This window comes from Gopherus evgoodei, chromosome 7, assembly GCF_007399415.2.
Source record: "Gopherus evgoodei ecotype Sinaloan lineage chromosome 7, rGopEvg1_v1.p, whole genome shotgun sequence".
Lineage (NCBI taxonomy): Eukaryota > Metazoa > Chordata > Testudines > Testudinidae > Gopherus > Gopherus evgoodei.
In genome coordinates this window covers 108,544,059-108,560,157 of record NC_044328.1, presented here as the reverse complement: position 1 = coordinate 108,560,157, position 16,099 = coordinate 108,544,059, and the positions used below count along the sequence as shown (strand labels likewise).

Below are 16,099 nucleotides of genomic sequence, written 5' to 3'. Positions count from 1 at the left end.
GAAGGGGTATTTCTCTATGGTTCTCCAGGCACTTCTGGATCACCTTGGGCGTTTCATTGACATTAACACAGGCTGGCCTGGAAAGGTGCATAATGCACGCATCTTTCGGAACAGTGGCCTGTTCAGGAAGATGCAGGCCGGGACTTTTTCCCCAGACTGGAAGATCACAGTAGGGGACGTCGAAATGCCCACTGTGATCCTTGGAGACCCCGCTTATCCGTTAATGCCTTGGCTCATGAAACCGTATACAGGGAAGCTTGACAGGAGCAAGGACCGGTTCAACTACAGGCTGAGCCGGTGCAAAATGACTGTGGAGTGTGCTTTTGGCCGTTTAAAAGGGCGCTGGTGATCTCTGTATGGGAAGCTAGACTTGGGGGAAAGCAGCATCCCTGCGGTTATATCCACGTGCTGTACCCTCCATAATATTTGTGAAGGAAGGGTGAAACATTCAGTCAGGAATGGACTTCCGAGGTTCAACGCCTGGAGGCTGAACTTGCACAGCCCGAGAGCAGGGCTACTAGAGAGGCCCAGCACAGGGCTACAAGGATCAGGGATGCCTTGAGGAAGGAATTTGAGGCTGAAAACCAATAGTAATGTTTGGTGCCTTGCACGGGAGTGAAGTGTAGTGGTTACAATGTTAGGAATTTGTTTTTCCTAAAATGATTTGCAGTGCCTGTTTCTTTCCTGGGCTACGGTATCTTTCACTTTCTGCAATAATAAAGACTCTTTTCAAAGCCAAGAATTCATTTGTTGAAAAGAAAATAACTTTCTTGACAGACACACAACATTTTGGGAACCTAAAAGGGCAGGGGGTGGAATGGTGAACTGTACAGTCATAGGCTTGAATATGTCCTGTCTGGAGTGCTGTGCAATGACGGCTGCACTTCAGGATGAAAATACTGCATGGTGATGGGGGTTGAGTGCAGAGGGTAAGGGTTGTAGTTCTCAGGGCTGGTTGGTGAACACACAGGTGTTGGGGGCAGCTGGTGGTGGTAAGAACCTGGATGCTGGGGAAGGGGGTTTGGAGCTGACATTGGGGCACAAGGGAAAGAGCTTTGGGACGGGGGGCAGGGGCCAGCACAGTAGTGCTCTGCCTCCATGGCTATGAGTGACTGGATAGAGTCCGCTTGGCACGCCAGGATGCTTATCAGCTGCTTTGTGCTTTTCTTCTTAGCCGCTGCGTTTCTCTGGTGGATCCTGCTTTCCCTTTCCCTCTAGTCCTGCAGTTTTTTCCTCCAGTCCTGCAGCTGTTTAATCTCTCTGGCAGAGTGATCCATAACTGCTTTCAGCATGTCTTCTTTGCTTTTTCGCAGCTTCTTCCTGAGGTTTTGTAGCCTCTGAGCAGTCGATGATACGGGCAGTCGAGTAGTCGAGGACACTTTTCGAAAGGCAAAAATGGCAACAGTTAACAGAGGCAGCATTGTTTATAATCTCACCCAGACAGTTATTCCCACACAGTGAAGGAGTTTACAGTCTTCACTTTAGCATAATTTTCCCATACCAAACAGAGCGCACATAACCCACAGGAGCCACGAAATGGTGAGTAAGGGGGACTGATTGCTTCAGGGATGTGCAGGGGTTTCTGTGCGTTGAGGAAAGCAAACTGCTTCAGGGGGCATCTACACTTAACATTTTCCACAGGAGTTAATCCTGGAAGATATCTCGCTGCTGCAGGTCACCTGGGAAGAGCGGGAGGGTCTTTTACAGCAATGCGGATTCCACCCTGGCCCCTATGCAGCTTGCCTGTGTACAGCAATGGTCCCCCCACCCCTCACGGCACAATGGCGCGGATGCATTAGCCTGACTGGGACAAGGACCACAGTGGCTCTCCATGTAAACTTGCGCAAGTGCATTGCCCACACTCTGGCTGAAACTTTTGAAGAGATTACCAAGGCCGATTACCGCGACGTGATAGACCACATCAGTGGGCTATTCCACATCTAGGCAGGCATGCATGCATGCATCCCTAACCCCTACTCCTCTCCCGAAACATTTCCATCCTGAAAATAAAAGCCGCTTACCGGGAACCCGCTTCTCTGCTTGTCCTTCACCAAGTACTGGCTGCTGCGACTGGCTACCTTCCTCCTGGCTTGAGAACAGCTCCGGGCTGCATGCCTCCTGGGACTCTGAGGTGTCTCCCCCAACCCCAGTCCCCTCAGTCTCGGTTTCCTCCCCCTCCCGCCCCCCCGGTCTGAAGTGTCCATCGTGGTCGTTGGATTGGCAGTGGGGTCACCCCCAAGTATTGCGCCCAGCTTCTTGTAAAAACGGCAGGTCGTGGGGGCAGCGCCGGAGCGGCGGTTTCCCTCGTGGGCTTTGCAATAGGCACTCCGCAGCTCCTTCACTTTAACCCTGCACTGCACCGCGTCCCGGTCATGGCCCCTTTCCAGTATGGCCCTTGATATCTGCCCATAAATATCGTAATCCCTACGGCTGGAGCGCAGCTGTGACTGCACAGCTTCTTCATCCCAAACACTGACGAGGTCCAGCAACTTGCCATTGCTCCATACTGGGGCTCGTTTGGTGCATGGAGGCATGGTCACCTGGAAAGATTCACTGATTGCACCCCACACCTGGCTGAGCAAACAGGAAGGGGATTTTTAAAATTCCCGGGGCATTTAAAGGGCGGGTCACCGGAGGCCAGGGCAGTAGAGTGCGAACTGATGAGCAGAGTGGCTGAACAGGCATTCTGGGATACCTCCGAATAACTCTGCAGGCCAATTACAGTGCTTTCTGTGGCCACACTGGCGGAGCAGCGCTGCATCACCAGTGCTGCAATCGTTATACCCCAGGCAGAGCAGGAGTATAGCCAGCGCTGCATCCAGGGAGATGCAGCGCTGTATGTGCCTTGCAAGTGTGGACGGTGAGTAAGTTGCAGTGCTGTAAACCCACCACCAGCACTGCAACTCTCCAGCGTAGCCAAGCCCTAAGAGTTGCCGGTAGACCAAGACCTGCAAGCCCATGGCAACCCATCTTCCGTAACTAGAGGGCACAACATTGTAGATGTAGACTCTCAGCTTTTATTAAGAAAAAAAAAGTAAGTTTCTAAGCCTTTTTCCTCATGAAGACACTTAAAAATATAATAGCTAGAGGGAAAGCTTGTCATTCCCTAAAGATCACCAGTTATTCACAGTCCCCTCAGACAACCCAGGGCTAGACTTTGTGTTCCAGGAAATGAAACAAAACACACCCACAAACACACCCCTGTAGGGTGGCAGACTAAGAAGGGAGAGGTACAACAGAGAAAAGGCTGTTCATTCCCTCCTCATTACTTATGCTTTTGCCTTCTTTTTTCTTTTCTCTTTCTCCTCACTCCTCCCTTCTTGGCTCTCACCTTCATATTGCCCTCTCTTAAACACAGTGCACAAATTCACTGTCAAACCACTCACCCCTCTTACACCTCGGATTATTTTCCATCTCCAAAAGCTTGCCACAATCCAGTCCCCCTGTGTTCCTGGCCCTTTGTCTGGGGCTGTAACTGCACTACCTTTTGCAGCAGTTCCCATGGTCTCAGACTTCACTGGATCTTACTATGGAAGGGTGCTAGGTTGGCTTACAGAGGGGTGGAGGGCATGAAGAGGGAAAGTCCTCATTTGGAATCTTCCTGGAGGACAACAGACCTGAGCATGGTCCCTGATGTGTATAGGTGTTCACACCCCAGCATCTTGTCAATTTCATCACCTCAAGCAGCTAATGGCCTGTCTGCTGGGAAGTACAAAAACCAGGATAAAACACTGTTTTCTGTGACTCTCACAGGGCCATTCCCAATTTTTAGGGAAAAGTAGTTACTATTTTTATAAATAAATAGGGAGACTTAATTGATTCATTAATGCTGAGTGTGGCAAGATCATAATGGGCAATTCAGTTAATTTTGGGGGACACACAAGGGTTAAGGGAGAGTGGGACTTCAGTCTTTTCTTGCAGGTAAGAGGCAGGTTTGGCAAAAAAAAGTGCTAAAGACCAGTCTGGGGACAGGGGATTTTGTGACAAGTGAAACAAAATACCATTTGCTGGAGTCCAAGAGCTCATAAGAGGCCCTGAGGTATACGTATATTTAAGGAGGACATTAAAGCACATTATTTACAAATTGTTCTGTCTCTTGGGTATGTGTATTATATGCCCAAGAAATTGGAATAGCTCCGTTATTCATACATTTCTTTAAATGCCTGGCTGATAGGGAAAGCCTTCAAAGAAGTGGCCCTGGGCTGTCATGAAGCATATATTTAAACACCCACAGAAAACTATTCCTATTAGAAACACACACACAAAACCCTTGTGAGATGTAGTCACAGTAAGTGCACAATAAGTTCAGTATCTGGACTGTTTCTAATTTAGTGGGGATCTGAGATACTTCATGCAGCTAGTACCAGGGGTAGGCAACCTATGGCACGTGGTGGCCGAAGGCAGCACATGAGCTGATTTTCAGTGGCACTCGCACTGCCTGGGTCCTGGCTGCCAGTCTGGGGGGCTTTTCATTTTAATTTTAAATTAAGTTTCTTAAAAAATTTTAAAACCTATTTACTTTACATACAAACAGTAGTTTAGTCTTATACATTATAGACTTATAGAAAGATCTTCTAAAAACGTTAAAACGTATTACTGGCACGCAAAACGTTAAACCAGAGTGAATAAATGAAGACTCGGCACACCACTTCTGAAAGGTTGCTGACCCCTGAGCTAGACCATATTATGGACTAATCGCTGTCCTCATCATTTCTTCCTCAAAAATCAAGACAGTACAGAACAGAATTTTAAAACAAACTTTGTGCGTAAAACATTCAAGGGCTTAAACCCAAGCAAGTAAAATAATCGTTTAAAAAACTATATCCACAGAACTGAGGCCTTCTTTGCCACTTTTCAGCCAGGAGCATTTTTTCCATAACCAGGTTATGAGCCCCAGTGAGAGGAGAACAATTCTTGTACCATAAAGGTGAATACAAGCAAGGAGAGGTACTGGACTGTGAGGCAGAATTTCTGCGTTCTATCGCTAACATCTCTCACACACGCTCCCCGTGTGACCTTAGGCAAGTAACTTTTCCAATCTCCTCTGTGAATTGAACATAATACTATTGACTAACCCTCTCTGGGACGTTGAGAGGCCTAAAATTCTTCACTGTTTGTAAACCATGGATCTTGGGATCCCTGGAAAGAAGACACTAGTGAAAAACAAGTTATTGATAAATTAATTGTAAGGATCATGCATGTGATCAGTAAGGGCTTTATTCTCTCCTATTCCAAGTCAATATTTGAGACAATTTGGTCATTGCGCCCCTGCTTCTGAAAGGAGCTTCATATCAGTTGATTCTGCGCAAGTGCAGGGCTCTGCCTACATGGAACAACTTGCAGGATTGAGGCCTACAGCTGGAATAGTCAAAGAGAAGCATAAGAGAATTAAGTGCTCAAATCTCCACAAAGTGCCTGAGGCTCCTTTGAATATCTCATCCTAAGTTACAGAAGACATTTCAGTCAGCACATTTTTTCCCTATCAACTCATGAAGTCATTGTTTTCCCTTTCTCACTTTCTGTAACTGTATACAAGAACTAACTACACACAGCCTGGTTAAACAATTATTTGGGTGCAAGAGGTAGGATTGATATTTATTGTACTGGGACAGTGTACATGGTATTGTACAGACTTACTTTGGAATGGTTGTACAGCACCAAGAAAAATACTGCCTGTAAGTACAAGAAGGGCATAACCACTTAGGAAAAATAAGGAGTCAAGAGGCTTGGAATAAGGAAATAATGGGATGAAATAAAGGAAAATAAAGGAAAACGACTAGGTATTAAAAAGAAGTGTCAACGGTGAGCTTTATTAGACAATGGAATAAGCCCATAAGTGGACTGGACTGAACAAAGCACTCATCTTCTGTAGGGAACAAATGTATGCTGACAAAGAGAGACAAGATTATGTCCCACATCATTTCTACCTGTAAAAAGTCATGTACTTCCATTGATGGGACCAGATACCAGATTATTATCTATAGTCAGCTGCTAAATTCAGTGTTAAGTCACCGAGTTCAAAACCACACATTGCCACATTTATTTCATAAGCAAGTCTAAAGATGGATTATTCCAAGATGAAGCAATCCATAAGCATCATTCTTTTCCTGTACAAAGGAACCTTAAACACACCAGAAAAACAAAATTATCCTGAGGCTCAAGCAGATCCCTGTTCAGCACACAGGCTGCAAATGCGTCTCTAAGCTAATCATGAAGACTGAAAAGGAAGCAGACACTTAGTTGCTGTTTGCATAGAAGCCGCTTGTAAACTGATGTCAGGCACTGAACATCAGTCAACACAGTACTTAAGGTGAACATACACACTGAGGCGAAGGCAGGCAGGTGGTACTGACATCTAGCACACTTTATTTACCCTAATATAAACGTTTTTTGAGTTCATCAAATTACCACTCAATTTCTCTGGTCTTTGAAAGCAGGTGCACTGAGGTATATTAACTACTAAACTTTACAGGCTTTTAGTGAAACAGCCATTAATGGGTGAATCAAGCATAGAGCACTGAAAGCCAGCTTGTAAGTCTAGCCAACAGAAACGTACAGTCGCATTTCACAGAAGACATAGCCACTGCATGGAAAACATCAATACAAGTGCCTCCAGCTGAACATTTCTAGAACCTGCCAGGACATATGCAGGCCAATGGAGGGATGTGGGAAGCAGGTAACTGGAGAAGAAAACAGGGAAAGTAATTTTTTCAAAACATGGCACATAAAGTATACAGTTCTACAAAAAAATTGGGTGGAAGGCAGCATAGGAGGGAGAGGTCAGAACTTGTTTCAGATGGCTACTCCACTGAGTTCAGAAGGTTCTTTCCGCTCTATAACATTGGCTCTGCAATTAAGAAAAGTAGTTTAACTTAACTCATAAAAAGGTACAATAACTTCCCTTTGCTAAATCCCCAAAGGTTTGAAGGAGGCTATGTTGTGGCTTTAAGGACTTCTTGTGTCACATCAGTGAAGCAAGCATGACAGGAGCCTCTTGAAATCACTGTTGCCTGACGAGGGATGTTCTGCAGGCTCTCCAGACAGACTAAGTAACTGGAGAAACGGTCTGGAGGAACAGAGAGAACCTTATCAACCTATTACAGGAAGCTACACTGGGGGATTATTTTTCTTCTGTTCATGGATCAAACCATCCACTTGATGAATTTGGCACTCTGTTGTATTGCTCGATTGGCTTGATAGACAAACCTCTCACAGTACTTCTCTGTACTTTAGAAAACTATTATCAGTCTACAGTGCTTTTGATTTCATAATGGTAATTCAGGTGGTGAGACGTTCAATAGAATAAGAAATGCACAAAAATTATTTTACTGAAGTCAAATCAAGAATGTTCAGATTCTTAAAACAGAGCAGAGGAAATCAACCTATCTAGTGATGGGAAAGGAAGAGTTACTTCAGAAAGGACAATGATTTCTTATAGCATAGAATTTGGTTTTATACCAACCTCTCTTACTCTAAGTGTCCTAAAGCACTTGACAGAGTGATAAGTTAGGTACTGGCAGTATAGTGACTGGAGGAAAGCAGAGCAGCCATTACACATATAGCAATAGCTCACATGCAGCCAGAAGACATTAAATCTGTTTTACTGAGAAAAGAAATGGTGTCCATGACACCTGCCAAGAGATATCAACTCATCTAGCAAAGGGCAATGAATATTTAACTCCCATCTAGATGGGGTTAACATTCCATCCCAAGGTCAACACCTCAGCATAGTCCTTGGTTCAATACTAGGTATAAGCACTTTAGGTTTCATGGATAGAGAAACTCCACATGGACTCCCCCAGCTCTTTTTGGTCTGTCTTAGTAAATGGTTTTAGTTCTCCCTTCATCAGATATCAGCTTGCAGTATTATTTGTCAGGTGGCATCAATCAGTTTGCTCAAAACTGTAGAATACAGAGAGGACAAAAAGGGATTGCACAGACAGTGGACCAGATGAAGAGAGAGTCTAAATTAATTTTTGTTTTAAGAATTATTTTAGATTTCTCTCTTCAGTGGATTAATGCTAAAAGACTGAAGGAAGGTGTGTATTGTAAGGAGGAATCTGAATGAAGCGGGAGTGAACGTTTGACATGCCAGAAGTGGGAGACTGTTGTAAGGAGAAGGGGTAAGAAGAATCAATATCAATAAAAATAAACGAAAACAACTTAGCACTTCCATAGTACTTTACATGCCCTAAATGTTTTACAAACATGAATTAATGTTAAGTGCAAGGGAGGAAGGAAGATTAATTTAACCAAATCGAATAAAGTGAATGCCACACAAAATTATGAGATCCATGAAACTAAACAGAAGAAAAGGCACATTAGATCTTTATCAATAAAAATTATATTTATGTAATGCATCCCTTTCCTACCTACATAAATACGCAGCAGCTGCAACTACCTCTTCTAGTACTCAATGCTTTGAAAAACCATGAGCGGTGATTGTCACAAATTAATGTATCTACTGCTCAACACTGTCCATAGCTACATACTAGAAATTATTATAGGAGTCAGTGCTTAAGAAATCAAAACAGAGAAAACCTCACTCTACAGCAGAAAGCTCTGCTTCATCCACTGAGATTACCTTGAACCTTTCTGTGCCATCTCACACTACACAACAAGCTATCCATTTTTTGCTTTATTGTAGTATTGGCCTTAACTCCTCCAGGTCACGTTAAATGGAGAAACAGGAAGAACAGCAGAAAGAATCAAGCAAATGTCTATACAGCTATTTACCAGGGGAAATGTATTCAACAAGCCGCATCAGCATCTGAAGGGTTTAAAAGGCAGCTGAACTGCTTTTCATTCCATTTTAATAGGGATGCATCTGCCATTTGCAGTGGCGAGCATGCACACTTCCCACCCCCGTATAAAACACATGTAATTCTCATCCAATTCTGAACAAGAGTAGATGCTCATTTTTAATCGCCAATTTACCCTCTCCTGGCATTTATTGGTAACTCAAACACTAAAAGTCAGCCTAAGCTTCCTCCCCAAGCTTGATTGTTTCTATGATTCTCTCTGAAGAACTTCTCTTTCTTGTTCCATGTTCTTCTTATCCAGAAAAATGCTACAGCACAAACCCTCCTGACTGGAGGAGACCCATTTCAAGACCTATCTCCTAGCATGACACTGCAGAAATTACACAGGACCCAATACAAGATGACTCAGAGCAGCACTGCATTCCTATGCAGGATACTAATCTGCTATCCTCCTACACAGACAATTGATTCCTATTCCATGAGTTATAAAAGTTGACAATGATTCCCTATTCTCACTTTGGTCTCAGAATTCCTATCAGAGGTTGTGCTTTCTTTCATGTTACAACCTACTACTACTGAAAGCATCAATAAGAACCATAAGACCAGAGAGACTAAGGTTCTTAATATCTGCTTTAAAAAAAACAAACAGTTACTCACCTTCTCATAACGGTTGTTCTTCAAGATGTGTTGCTCATATCCACTCCAATTAGGTGTGTGCGCAACACGTGCATAGTTCGCTGGAAGGTTTTTCCCCTAGCAGCACCCATCGGGTCGGTTCTGGAGCCCCCTGGAGTCATGCCTTCATGGTGCTGCACATAGGGCCCTGCCAACCAGCCGCCTCTCCAGTTCCTTCTTGCTGGATACTCCAACAGAGGGGAAGGTGGGTGGGTTTAGAATGGATATGAGCAACACATCTCGAAGAACAACAGTTCCGAGAAGGTGAGCAACCGTTTTTTCTTCTTCGCGTGCTTGCTCATATCACTTCCAATTAGGTGACTCCCAAGCCTTACCTAGGAGGTGAGGTCGGAGTTTATGGAACTGCGGATTGAAGCACAGCCCTGCCGAACACTGAATCATCCCTAAAGAGCCAATTGGAAGGCTAGAACATTTGAAAATTGGCAAAAAACTTCCCCTTTGGCTGGCTCTGTTGTTCTCCCAGAGAGCAGAGACAGGGCTGAAGCTATGCTATAAAAGCTTGGGCCAGGTATGAAAATTATCAGATCATATCTAGAAACTACTCATTTGAAAACCCAGATATGTAAGTAGATCAGGAAATGCCTAGGAAGACGTGATTAGGTTTATCCCTTATTTTTTTACGGGCTTGTGGACCCCTCTCATCGTGGATAGTTCTCTGAAGACATCCATGCTGTGTGCAGCAGCAGTCAAAAAAAAAGCAAGCAGGATGTTAGGAATCATTAAAAAAGGGACAGAGAATAAGACAGAATATCTTATTGCCCTTCTATAAATCCATGGTACGCCCACATCTTGAATACTGCATATAGATGTGGTCTCCTCATCTCAAAAAAGGTATACTGGCATTAGAAAAGGTTCAGGGAAGAGCAACTAAAATGACTAGGGGTTTGGAATGGGTCCCATGTGAGGAGAGATTAAAGAGGCTAGGACTTTCCAGCTTGGAAAAGAGGAGACTAAGGGAGGATATGGTAGGGGTATATAAAATCATGAGTGGTGTGGATAAAGTGAATAAGGAAAAGTTATTTACTTGTTCCCATAATGTAAGACTAGAGGCCACCAAATGAAATTAATGGGCAGCAGGTTTAAAACAAATAAAAGGAAGTTCTTCACACAGCACAGTCAAGCTGTGGAACTCCTTGCCTGAGGAGGTTGTGAAGGCTAGGACTATAACAGGGTTTAAAAGAGAACTAGATAAATTCATGGAGGTTAAGTCCGTTAATGGCTCTTAGCCAGGATGGGTAAGGAATGGTGTCCCTAGCCTCCGTTTGTCAGAGGGTGGAGATGGATGGCAGGAGAGAGATCATTTGATCATTACCTGTTAGGTTCACTCCCTCTGGGACACCTGGCATTGGTCACTGTCTGTAGACAGGATACAGGTCTGGATGGACTTTTGGTCTGACCCAGTATGGCCGTTCTTACATTCCTTATTTTTGTGTCCCTAAGAGGTTTTGCATATGTTCTTTAATTAGCTGGTGGGACCAGCTGATTTCCTTTGTTTTCTTTCTCAGCCCTTCCCTGGGGCAGGGTGTGTGCGCGCGCGTGCGAGAGAGAGAGAGGGCTTGAGGGTACCCCCAAGAAGGAATTCCCAGGTGTGCCTTCCTGGTCTCTCAAAGGAGTTTTTGCACTTGGATGGTGGCGGCATCTACATATCCAAGGTCAGAAAAAAGCTGTAACCTTGGGAGTTTGATACAAGCCTGGAGTGGCCAGTATTAGTTTTTAGAATCCTTGCAGGCCCCCACCTTCTGCACTCAAAATGCCAAAGTGGGGAATCAGCCTTAACACTCTATCTTAAAGGTACAGCAGGAGAGAGGGTTCGGAGACAGGCAACAAAAATCAGAGTCCTGGAAAAACTTTCATAGGAGGAGAGGATGAAAAGGTAAGGATTGTTTAGTTTAGTAGAGAGATATGTAAGAGGGGACTTGACAGAAGTATTGAAAGATAATGAATGGCACAGAGAAGGTAAATTGGGCACTCTCATTAACCCTATAATAATACAAGAGCAAGGGGACAGTCAATGAAGTTAAAAGGAAACATTTAAAGCAGATAAAAGGAAACTTTGCAGAATGCATGGTTAACCTGTGGAACCCACTGCCACAATATATCAGAGACCAAGAACTCAGGAGGATTCAAAAAATGAATTACATGTTTGAATAATTGGAATATCCACAGGCTCATTCAATGGTATAACATTTTTTAAGGGATATAAACCCTCGTACTTCAGGGCATATGTCAATCTCTAATTGATAGCAGTTAGGAAGACACTTCCCCTGTGGGCAAGTTATTCCATAATTATGCACAACATAGGGTGGGGTTGGTGAACTTCTCCTGTTGAAACATCTGAAATTGGCCACTGGACCAGATAAAACGCTGGTCTGATCCAGATGGCAATTCTGTCATTCCTATGAAATACGCTTCTCCAGCGTGGTGTGATTATCCTGATGTCCTATGAAGTGAATGGCTGGTTACTCAGTGGGAAAACTTCAGATGGAGAACTAGGTCTGTTCCCGCAGCCAGCAAAGGGGTTAAAAACATCCCTCGAAAACAGATAAATACAAAAGTCTGCTGCTTTTGCATTCCGTTACCACACGCAAGTGGGGACCAAGCCAAACCCATGATTCAGATAAGCAAAGTACAGGCAGGGAATTCCTGACAGCTTGTTCTTCCCACGTATGATTTTGGGTTCTTCAGTTCTGTATTGAATCATCACCTCTCCTTCGCCCCCAACTGGCCACCCTCAAACAATCTAGCTTTGGCAATCCCAATGTCCTTCCGTGACATTCTGAAATGTTGGAGAAGGAAAAGAACAGCTATTCAGATGCTTCCCCCAACTTGTCTCCCATCAAACCTCTTAAGAAAAAGAAAAAAAAGGTTCAACTGGAAGATTCTGAAACAGTGACTATAGAAGCAGTCAAGGTCTGTGCGTATTCAGCAAGCGAAAGTGGAATTATATAAAAGCAGCAGCTAATAAAAAAGATTGTTCTGTGCTGTGTTTTCCATCTTTCCAACCATTATAAGAATAAAATTATCCACAGAGAAGATCGAAAACCTTTTTCAAAACTAATACAATTAAGCTTTATTGCTCTATTTCGAGTACATTTCTCTCATCTCCCGACCCAGCTCCTGCACCTCCTGCTCCAATCTAGACTCTAACAGTTGGAGACTTTCTTCTATTTTGTTACCAATAAAATGTTCATATTTAAGGGTCAAAATTATCTACTATTTTGAGGTAGGAAACAAAGTCTGCCCTTATTACCTACTTACTATTGTGCAAAGAAGAACTAAAGAAGGAAAATATCTATGCATCAGCAATTGGAATGGGCTAAAGGTCTTCCATCTGATCTCAAACTAAGTGAAACTCCTGTAGCCAAAGCATCAGTCACCTTGTATTTAAAAGGTTAGTCCTATACAAGAATGCAAGGAGAGGGCAAGGCAGGGCTGAACACAACTTCTCTCCAGCCCACAAGTCTGTAAAAAGACAGACACACACACACAAATACTCCTTGTAGTTTCCACTTTGGGAAACCAGATCTGGAGGGAAAAAAAATATAAAAGAGACACACAGCATGAGGCCAAGAAATTGCAAAATTCCCTTTACATATGAATATATGGATGACTGTGATAGTTAGAGTGACAGTGGGTGGATTGTTTGTGCAGTGGAATCTCAATCTCCATTATCCATAAACTGAATTAAAACCTGAATTTATTGCAGCATTAAGTGGTAGTTTTAGTAGTTTATTTTTGAAATTAATTATACAGATAAAAGTGTTGAGACAATGTACAACATAAAACTGCTCCTGGATATGTTTCATATTAATGGCATTAAAAAGTACTGTATGGAACAAACATGCATTAGCAGACGGAGGGAAAAGGAAACTAAATATGCTGAAAGAGTCCTTCCATTTTTACAATGTAATTTTCCAGTGAAAATGGGCCACTGTCACACTGCATGTTGGTAGTAAAGCAGATGCACAAATTCCACTGTCTCTTTGGGATCCACCTTCCTCCTCAATGCATTTTTCCTTCAGGCATACATCATCACTAAAAGTCAGAGCTGTGAAACTTCTCTGTCACAAGGTCTAATTGTTTCCAATTGTAAAATAATATTCTTTACGTTTATTAAAAAATAAATACTACTACTGACATTATTTCATTTTGTCAGGAAGAGAAAAACATTTTAGTTCATAAGGAACAGTGTGGCTGCTCTGATTTTTATTACATCAATTTTTAAAAACTCATCATGGTAAACAATTAAACAGAAGCAAATCCCACGTTTAGAGGAGAGATTCAAATCCCTAAATGGATTTTCAAAGGTCATTTCAGGCTTAAAAGATGCCTGACAGTGTCTCTTTAAATCACATTCATTTCAAAGGCTTATCCAGCACAAGACAGACAGTGCATTCCTGCAACACACTTTGATCTGTTGGGCTCCTCTGAGAAAAATTAATAATACAACTTTAATTCATATGTATAGCAAGATTTGAGATTATTTTTATTTTTTTGGCCATGGATTTTTAATAAAAAGAATGAAAACAAGACAACTTTGCTTTCAACTAAACCCTGTGGTGAGAGAGAAAAATAAAAACCTGAATTTTTATAAACTAGTTTTTAAAAAATCATCCAATTAAAAACCAATTATCTTTCAAATGTGAGTTGTTCAAAGGTTCTGTTTGTGGAGCTGTTTGATTTAACCGCATAAGGTGGATGGGGGGGATAAATAATGGGGACTGACAGTTCCAGGTTTCAGCACAATGCTTCTTGTATCTCTTCTCTGCTGATCCACTCGGATCCATGTCTGATCCCATTAGCATTCAGCCACTGCAAATGAAAGACAACATAGCCTTACCTTCCTCTCAATACGGGCCAACTGCTCCTTACAGAAGGCGTCCCGTCGTTTCAACTCCATCTCCTTGCACTGTAGCTCCCGTGCCTAGGAGGAAGAGCAAACAGCCTATCAGCAGAATAGGATGGAGAAGAGGAAAGCTAAAGGGACAAGAATAGCAGGACAAGATTAGGACTGAAAGGAGTCCAGAAACCCCACATTATCCAGGACTGGTGTAAAGAGGCTCATACCAGGTCTCTCCAAATAGAAGTCAGTCAGAGCTTCACCACATTAAACATACACTTGCTTAGATCAGGATTGCTCTCAAAGTTCTAAAGGGCTGTCACCATCACACATCCATTCTCTACTCGACATGTATTCCTTCTCCCTAGTAAAAGAATGGCAATATAAGTCATCTAAGATGCATAATCATAAGTGACCCATATGGCCAACGTAGAACTTTTCCCCTGCCTTTTCTAGAGTTCCATCTAGTCTAGAGCCAAATCTCTCATATGAAAGGACTTCTACCACTTCCCTTAGGTGTCTATTTCACAAGATGCTTTAAAATACAAAATAAAAACCTCACCTTCAAGCTCCTACCACTTGGGGTTTAAGAGAAGTCACACAAGAGTCAACTCATTCTTAAGATCTTGAGGGTAACCCTGAATATCCAAACTGTATTATACAGTACTATTAATACCCCACACACTTCATTGGGCAGGCATTTGCTTTTACACTTACTTAGTGCTTAAATAAGGTGGCAAGACAGCCCCCAGTTTCTTTCCATCCTTAGTGTCTATTCTCCCCTCCCACCCCGAGTATACATGGCCCCCAATCTTTGTTTTAGGTTTTACCCGACACCCTTTTAAAAAAAAAAAAAAAAGGATTTTTTGGCTTTCTTGTAATAAAGCACAAGGTTACAGTGTGTTTGACCCTTCAAACAGCAAGTCAGGCATCTGAACACAAGCTTAAAATATAACCTAGTCATCAGCCAGAAAAAACAGGATAAGAAAAATATAGGAACGTAGCTTCCCCAATCAGAGAACAGTTTTGTACAGTTAGGGGTTCACTGCACTCTCACCCCCTATGTTAAAGTGGCATTGAGATAACAAGGCACTGATGGAATTGAACTGATATTTCTTATTAACAGCTAAAAACAAAAATCAGGAACATTAAAACTGCAGTGGAGGAGGGGAGAATGATGGAACTTGTGCCTCCAAAAGTCTGCATGACTCTCTAACTTGGACCTTTCAAAGGCAAAATTATTAGACCGTTTCATATGAATGCAAACACTGCTAATCCATACACAGATCCCAGCAGCATCGTTCTTAACTTTTAATGATGCCCGACTCAATTGCAGAAGATGCTGGTCCGATATGATTAAGCAGCCTGGACAGGAATGTCCCCTGTGGGCTCAGACCTGTCATTTTACAGCCAGCAGCCATTGTTAACGAGAAAAATTACATCTGAAAGCGAGTTGTTGCGTGTTTCCTTCCCTTTGCTCTCCTGACAACGGACACACTGTGGTATAATGAGGGGATCTTTTAAGTTAGGGAGGGATGGGGGAAACAGACAAAGATGCTGGTAAAGAAGCAAGTAGGAGGCTTTTTTGTTACATGCATCATCTTTACAGAGATGATAATGGTCAACTTCTCTGAAGCAGTAACCAGATTTGAACCTTTCTGCTTCCCACACTTGCTTTCCCTGCCCTTCAGGACCAGAATAAGGCATACACACCATAGGCCCACGCCTAAAGCCCCAGCTCCATGAGTCGTGTGATTAAAGAAGAATTTCAGCTTCCATATTAAAAAAAGCGTTTCTATCT

The 16,099-nt window shown here is 42.9% G+C and overlaps 1 protein-coding gene across 5 annotated transcripts in view; it reads right to left on the bottom strand.

Moving 5' to 3' along the window:
• CHCHD6 (coiled-coil-helix-coiled-coil-helix domain containing 6) overlaps window positions 1–16,099 on the bottom strand; it is a 181,336-nt gene that overhangs the window by 98,687 nt on the left and 66,550 nt on the right. For all 5 annotated transcript variants that reach the window (XM_030568435.1, XM_030568431.1, XM_030568433.1 and 2 more), the window contains one exon: window positions 14,299–14,382. In XM_030568435.1, coding sequence (XP_030424295.1) covers window positions 14,299–14,382 — 84 coding nt within the window. The remainder of the gene's footprint in view (window positions 1–14,298; window positions 14,383–16,099) is intronic.